Source organism: Colobus angolensis, unplaced genomic scaffold, assembly GCF_000951035.1.
Source record: "Colobus angolensis palliatus isolate OR3802 unplaced genomic scaffold, Cang.pa_1.0 Scaffold43, whole genome shotgun sequence".
Lineage (NCBI taxonomy): Eukaryota > Metazoa > Chordata > Mammalia > Primates > Cercopithecidae > Colobus > Colobus angolensis.
The window spans coordinates 780,802-788,791 of NW_012117710.1; the positions used below are offsets into that span (position 1 = coordinate 780,802).

Genomic DNA, 7,990 nt, shown 5'->3' on the forward strand with positions numbered 1-7,990 from the left:
GGATGGGGGAGGAGGTGACACTGGGACCCAGAGTGGAGAGGATGGGGGAGGAGGTGACATGGTGAAACCAGGACCCAGTGTGTGAACTGGAAGAGGGGCTGTGAGTAGCATGAGATTTGGGGCTGGGGAAAGCGGTGGGTGCAGTCAGGAACCCGCCCATCCCATACCTCCCCCAGAGGCGGCTCTGCCCTCAGCACTGCTGACCACTGGGCAGGCCTGGGCTGCCAGGGTCGCTCTGGGATCAGCCCTGCCCTGTCTGCTGGGGGCTCAGCCCCATTCCCTGCAGCCCCCCAGCAGGCCCTGGTGTCTGGACACCGGGCACAACGAGGCCACCTCCTGGGATGAGCCCAGGCCCCAGGACGATGCCCGGCTGGGATGCTGGCCGCATCCTCCTCTGTCTTCTCTATTTCCTGGGCTGGGCTTTTTTTAAACTCGAAGCAAAGCCAGCAGGAGATGACTCTGTGGCCTGGCAGCTGAGTCCAGGGTTGACCTGCCAGTGCCGCCCTCCAGCCTTCCCCCTCCACACTTCCTCTGAGGCTGGGCAGTCCCCGGGACCTTTGGCACCTGCCTCAGTTTCCGTCTTTGGGGGAGATAGAAGCACCCCACTCCCTGACACAAAGGTCTGCCCCAGAGGCCCGGTCTAGGGGCCCAGCCCGTGGGTTCCGGCTCAGGACAGAGCACACCAGGGAGAAGAGAAACCGGCTCTTTCCCTGCCTGTGCGGGCCGGGCCTGAGGCACGAGCCCCTCGCGGGGAGGTGGGACCCCTGAGTCATTTCCTGTGCTATCAGCTCCGGAACAGAGCAGGCCTGCTCAGGTTCCCAGAAACACGGCACGATGGGAGACAGAGTCTGCGGCTGCCACGGAAACAAATGAGAAAATGCCCTCCCCGGAATAGCGTGGCCTGGACAGAGGCACAGCCACCGGAGGACAAACCCCGAAATAGCTCGTGCCGGGCAGTGGGGGGTGGCGTTGCCTGCACAGCAGAGCGCGGAGGCCGCCTCCCAGGGCAGGTGGGCAAGGAGAAGGGCGGGCAGGCATCCCAGACCCAGAGACGACTCAGCCAGCCTGGGAAGCAGTGACCGTCTCGGGTATCACAGAGCCTCAAAGCACCCTGCACTGTGGGGGCATCCGGGCCGTGTGCACAAAGGCCGTAAAGAGACGGTCTCAGGAGAGGTCATCACCACGAGCCGCAGAGGCTCCTTCGAGGGAGGCGTGGGACATGTCTGCGGACGCCCACTGGGAAGTGACATTTAGCAGAAGGAGAAGCAGGAGCTAACGGGGTTCCCGGCAGAGCAGGGGGCACACACCAAGGCCCTGGGGCTGCCAGTGCAGGCAGATTCCAGGAACCAAGGGAGGATGGTGTCACTGAGGTCCTTCCCGCTGACTGCGTCAGGGGCTCAGGCCTGATTCAAAGGGAAACAAACTCCTAGAGGTGCTTTCCCAGAGGCCACGCCATCTGCTCGGCACTGGCAAGGTCAGGCTGCTGTCGGGGGGGAGCCCAGCGGAGGATGTGGGGACCTCAAAGCTTCACACCAGAGCACCCGGGCTCTAAACCAGGCGGCGGACGAGACGGGAGCCAGAGGCTCTGGCTAAGACCAGGCTGTAGGGCCAGGGGTGATGCCGGCATCCCGGCCTGGCCACGGGGCACGGACAGGGTCTCCAGAGGAGGGGACGCTTCTCCTTCCAAAACAGTGGGAGCATCTCATAAAAGGATGGGTCCCTCTGCTCTTGAGACAAGAGTGGGAAGATGACACAGTGAGACCCAACTCATGGCTTGGACGTTCTGAGTGGGGAGCCGAACACAAGCGGAAAAGGCCGCCGCTGTTTGACCGTGACGTCGTCGGTCCTATGGGTTCTGTAAGCACACCACTCTCCCACCCACTTTGACACGTTAACATCCCATGTGGTGGGTGAGCCTGGTGTATTCACCAGTCTCAGATGTGGAGATGGTGCTGGGTCAAACAGAACCACCCTGGCCAGCACCCAGCAGTCCCAGCCTGGGGACAAGCAGAAGACAGCGGCCTTGGAAGACCTGTGGCCGCTGCCGCCACCTACCAGCATCACTCTCGCTTCCCTCTGCACTTCTGATATTCCCATATTCTCTTCTAAGACACAGCAATTACATTTCTAGATTGAAACCCTAGAAATACGGCACTCAGCGCAGTGTTTGCTGGGGGCCTGGTGCTGCACAGAGGGGCAAGTCTTCACACAGGACACGCAAAGACGCACTATTTTCCAAAAACATGGATACTCACATCCACTTCCCCTTGATCAATGACATAGAAGTTGTCTCCTTCATTCCCTGTAACAAAAGAAGAAAGTCAACAGATACAAAGCACATCAAGACATAGAAGTTACAGTTTCTCTTGCAAACAACTATTGCAACACTGTCGCATAGACCCTCCTCAGGCAACATCCTGGGTGCCATCAATTCTTTTTTAATGACAAGATTATGGAAACATTGAGATAACTCGTTAAAGAGCCTGTTATAAAGTTTCATTAGTGAATTTTCTGTAAACAATGAGAGGTGTTTTGTTTGTTTGTTTTTTGTTGTGTTTTTTTTTTTTTTTTTTTTTGAGATGGAGTCAGGCTGGAGGGCAGTGGCACAATCTCGGCTCACTGCAACCTCCGCCTCCCAGGTTCAAGCGATTCTCCTGCTCAGCCTCTGGAGTAGCTGGGATTACAGGCACCTGTCACCACGCCCAGTTAATTTTTTTGTAGTTTTACTAGAGATGGGGTTTCACCGTGTTGGCCAGGCTGGTCTCGAACTCCTGACCTCAGGTGATCCACCTGCCTTGGCCTCCCAAAGTGCTGGGATTACAGGCGTGAGCCACTGCACCCAGCCTAACAATGAGAGTTTTATACATGTATATGTGTGTGTGTGTGTGTGTGTGTGTGTGTAATTCTATTATATTACTTTAGTGTTATACATACATGTATATATTTTATTTTATATTTACTTAGTTTATACATACATGTATCTATTTTATACATACACATGTATATATGTGTATATATACATGTACACATGCATGTGTGCACATATACAGGCATATATGTACACATATGTGCATATTATATGTGTGTATGTATGTATAAGTATATATATATATACTTTTAAATTTTGAGACAGAGTATTACTCTATCACCCAGGCTGGAGTTCAATGGCGTGAACTCAGCTCACTGTAACCTCCGCCTCCCAGGTTCAGGGGACTCTCCTGCCTCAGCCTCTGGAGTAGCTGGCATTACAGGCGCCCGCCACCACACCTAGCTAATTTTTATTTTTAGTAGAGACAGGTTTTCACCATGTTGGTCAGGCTGGCCTCGAACCCCTGACCTCAGGTGATCCGCCTGCCTTAGCCTCCCAAAGTGCTGGGATTAAAGGCGTGGGCCATCATGCCTGGCCTTATACTATTTTTTTTTTTTTAAGTGCATAGTCCATTTTTCCCCTCTGGGCTTTGGCTCAGAGGAGCAGGCAGAACGTACCTTGCTGTATAACAGTCTCCCCAGCGATGTGAGTGACAGGGAACATGGCATCGAATATGTCACTGAAAAGCAAAACACACTAAATTAGGGCTGCAGGCAGCGTGGGGACATTTAAACAGCAGAGCGCGGAGGCCGCCTCCCAGGGCAGGTGGGCAAGGAGAAGGGCGGGCAGGCATCCCAGACCCAGAGACGACTCAGCCAGCCTGGGAAGCAGTGACCATCTCAGGTATCACAGACCCTCAAAGCACCCTGCACCGTGCGGGCATCCGGGCCATGTGCACAAAGGCCCCCTCACTTCCTCCCCTCACTTCACAAAAATCACTTCACAGTCATCAGGGAAAATGAGAAAGTCCATGAGAGTTCAAAGAAGAAAGCTGAAATCCTTCATGACTCGAGGGCCGGAGATGGCACTGCGAGCCCCGGGCATGCAGCCTCCCAGCCCCATTTCTGTTCTGTGCACAGACGCAGTTTGCTGTTTTGGTTTTTACAGAAATGGGGTCACACCAAACGTGCATTTTGAACTCCATTTAGAAAAACAAAAGTAACAATCGATTGTGAACATTCTCCCGCCAGTAAATACAATTCTACTAGAATACAACCAGCAATCTGCATTTTTTTCCTTTCAGGGAGAACACTTTCAGTCGAAGGAGAATCCTGGGACCCTTGACACAGAAGGGAGGTTCGGAGCCTCTCTGTGGAAAACACAGACCCTTCGTGACACGCAAACTCGAAGCTGGTGAGGCCAAGTCTTGGGGCTGTGCCAACCGGGCAGCCTGACTGTCCAGTGTTCCAAATCTGGATGTGAAATGGACCATGCAAACAGGACCCAAGGGGCATGGGAGAGCTGGCAGAGGTGCCTGGGAAAAGTGGGAAAGCACCCGTCGGCCAGGAAGGTAGAGAGGCACCTGCCCCAGAACATGGTGCCAGCGTCCCACTCTTATTAATAGATGCAATAACCACCTTCGGAGGCTGGACCCCTCAATGAACACTTAGCCCACAATGTGATGCAGAGAAACCAGAGGCCCAGGCAGGGAGTGCACCCACGGGGACGCTCCGAGGGCAGCCTCTGCCCACCCTGATGACTTAAAAAGGAGATTCTTGGAAACCTTTGCCGGCCCACAGGTGCACCCTGACTCATGGGGATGGGGGCTGAACCACCCAGGAAACAAATATGAAATCAAAGATCCAGACAGCCCTGACCCTCCTGGTTCCAGGGCCCATGAATAAGGCATTCTTAAAATAGTGGTTGTTTTCTCTCTAAGAAATGCTTCTTTTTTGAGTCCTTGTTCCCAACTTCCCAGGCAACTCAGTTTCCTGTTTCCTCCGGGAGGGGGGCAGAACTGCAGGAGGGGTCAGTGGGTGGCAGGGCTGTAGGGAGGGCTGGGGGCCTCCACTGTCCTCCCACCTGGGGAGGGGTCAGTGGGTGGCAGGGCTGTAGGGAGGGCTGGGGGGGTCTCCACTGTCCTCCCACCTGGGGAGGGGTCAGTGGGTGGCAGGGCTGGGGGAGAGCTGGGGGCCTCCACCGTCTGCCCACCTGGGTGGTGGGGCTTGGCCATGCTGCCCCAGCCCCAGTCCCAGGCACCTGGCCCCGGTGGGGACGTTTCCTGGCCACAGGCTCCCTGGTGCACATTTGCAGGAGCCGTCCTGGCACTATGCTCTAAACTGCATTTCTTCAAAACCACAAAAGAATGGGTTCTCAGAATGAACAGATCTTTAAGAAATCATTTTACAATTCCTCCCTCTTTTTTTAAAAAAAAAAAAATTTCAACTTATAATGGTAAAATATTCCATTAAATGCCATAAGTAATCAAAAGGACACTGTGTACCCCCCACCACCCGGCTCAGGACCACGCTGCCTCCACTGCTCTCTCCTGGGAAGCTGTCTGGCATCACTGCTAGGGCCCGGGTGTGGAGGCCAAGTGCCGCCTCCAACACGCTTGCTCTGTGTCACCACTTCACACACGGGCATCCGTGATCACACGTGTGCACCCGTGAAAAGCGTGCATTGCCAGGGGTGTCTGCATCACTGCATGTCACTGACATAAAGATACCCTTTTGCAATTCTATTCTCCCTCCTGACACATATTTTCTGAAATGCACGTGGGTGAAAACACAAATCCTGAAGCTTCTTTGCTCCTTTTACGCTGCCTAGTATTCTTTTCTTTGAAGAGACGGGGTCTCATTCTGCTGCCCAGGCTGGAGTATAGGGGTGCTGCCACAGTTCACTGCAGCCTCAAACTCCGGGGCTCACGGTGTCCTCTCACCTCAGCCTCCTGAGTAGCTGGGACTGTACAGGCACGTGCCGCCACACCTGCTTATTTTTTATTTTTTAATAGATGGTTCTTGCTATGTTGCCCAGGCTGGTCTCCAATTCCTGACCTCAAGTGATCCTCCTACCTCAGCCTCCCAAAGTGCTGGGATTACAGGGGTGAGCCGCTGCACCGCCCTACTTGGCATTCTCTATACAAACACCCTCGTTCCTTCACCCGTTCCTGCCCAGATGGACACTTCCAGTGCTTCTGATTCCTGCCATCACACACTGGACCATGATGGACACCACAGAACTCCCCACGAAGAGGGGGCAGGTCAAGGAGGCTGCACCCCGATGATTCGAGGCTCACATTCCACTCACGTGCGTCTACCGGAGCCTGAACAAAGGCAGGGGTCGGCTGAAACCTCTCCTGGGAGGTTTCGATCTCCACACGGGGCTGTTCAGTCCTTAGTATCAATGAAAGTCAACTTTCCACACACCCAGGTGCCTGGGCGTGGCCCCGTCCAGAGCAGCCCCTCCTGGAGCGCCTCTTGAATGAGCCTCGCTGGGTTGCTCTGTTGGCCACACAGGTGTCCCTCATCTCCCCAGGTGTGTACCTGCAGAGAAGCCTAGTCCCCAGCTCTGTGATCAGCAGAGCCCAGGGAGCCCGGCCTCATTTACAGAAAAGGTCTGGGAGCCCCATTTTTCTTCAGAAGAAACTTCAATGCACGAATGTCGCCAGCTCATCTCCGACAAAGGCCTGAACAGAGATGTCTCCAGGCAACAGCTCCGAGCTACGGTCAGCCCTGCCCACGCTGCCCACTGCACAGCTTCACCCTGCTTTTCCACCGTCTGCCCCTTTCACACAAAACCCCCATGCCTTCCTCTCTCTCAGCGCTTAATGGAATTAAAAGGCCCTGGCCTCTTCTGTCTGTAAAAAGAAAAACAGTTTTCTCTTCTAATCCAGCAGTCACTCTGGAAGGTTAAGTGAAGCTGCTGGCTCAGATTTTAAATCGTCTCACATGGGGGTGCCCCTCCCCACCCCATCAACAAACACAGCTTAGCTCGTCTGCATCAGGGGCTGTGCTGGGTTCCGGGGACACGGAAAGCCCCCTAGCACTCAGGCCTGGTAAGAGAAAGAAAAACACGAAGACATTCCAGCCAGCCCTTCCTGCGGCGGCTGAGGGCAGAGCCCCTGGTCTGTCTCTCGCTCCATCCTCACCCGCCCCTATGAGGTCAGCACTGCTGTTCTGTCCAGTTTCCAGATAAGGAAACAAGACACAAAGTAACTTCACCCAAGGTCAAGAAGCCAGGAAGAGGTGAAGTCAGGCTGAAGCCCGGATCATCAACGCTCCTCCACTGTCTGGCTTCCCTAGGTGCAGAGTCCTCCTCCGAGCAGTGCACATGCCTCCCTCTCACCCACCCCTCCCTCTCTCTGTCCCTCTCCCTCCCTTCCTCTGTCTCTGTCTCCATCCGTGCCCTGGACTGGTCTCTAAGCCGGGGGCTGAGGACTTGGGCATCTGGGATGGACACCACCAGATCTCTTTGGGCAGGAGCCCGGTAAGGAGGCCCTGCTGTTTGGGTCGCGGCTGGCCGGCAGTGCTCAGTCAGAATGACTTCCAGGAAATGGCCCGTCTTGGGTTCCAGTCCCATCTGACCTGTGGCTCAGAGATCACAAATCTTTTGAAAGCCTCCACCTACACCACTCCCAATGCTGATGCCTCCCCCTCCTGCAACACCTCAGTTCCTGTACTTCTTACTCTGCAGATGGCTTCCGCCTCCCACGGCTGACTCCCCGCCTCCCACAGCTGATTGAGCTCTGAGATGGAGACCACATGTTCACTGCAGGCTGCAGTGCCGAGCCCAGGTCTGACTCAGAAGGTCCTCAGTACAATATGGATGGTTGGATGGGTGGGTGGATGAAGGGACACATGGATGGACAGGTGGGTGAGCAAATGGATGGATGGATGGATGGATGGATGGATGGATGGATGGATGGATGGATGGACAGGTGGGTGGAGGAACAGGTGGGTGAGTGGGTGGCTGGATGGATGAATGCACAGGTGGGTGGATGAACAGGTGGGTGAGTAGATGAATGGATGGATGGATGGATGGACAGGTGAGTGGATGGACAGGTGGGTGAGTGGGTGGATGGATGGATGGATGGATGGATGATGGATGAATGGATGGATGGATGGACAGGTGGGTAGATGAACAGGTGGGTGAGTAGATGGATGGATGGATGATGGATGA

At 54.7% G+C, this 7,990-nt stretch overlaps 1 protein-coding gene and 1 long non-coding RNA gene across 4 annotated transcripts in view; one reads left to right on the top strand and one right to left on the bottom strand.

The window, feature by feature from the left end:
- The window catches only part of LOC105522406, a 13,341-nt gene extending 8,594 nt beyond the window's left edge, over nucleotides 1-4,747 (top strand). The window contains exon 2 of the long non-coding RNA XR_001003436.1: nucleotides 4,113-4,747. This is a non-coding gene — a long non-coding RNA (uncharacterized LOC105522406). The remainder of the gene's footprint in view (nucleotides 1-4,112) is intronic.
- PRKAR1B (protein kinase, cAMP-dependent, regulatory, type I, beta) overlaps nucleotides 1-7,990 on the bottom strand; it is a 188,156-nt gene that overhangs the window by 63,424 nt on the left and 116,742 nt on the right. For all 3 annotated transcript variants that reach the window (XM_011956921.1, XM_011956922.1, XM_011956923.1), the window contains 2 exons: nucleotides 3,487-3,548; nucleotides 2,256-2,302 (listed from right to left, as the gene is read on the bottom strand). In XM_011956921.1, coding sequence (XP_011812311.1) covers nucleotides 2,256-2,302; nucleotides 3,487-3,548 — 109 coding nt within the window. The remainder of the gene's footprint in view (nucleotides 1-2,255; nucleotides 2,303-3,486; nucleotides 3,549-7,990) is intronic.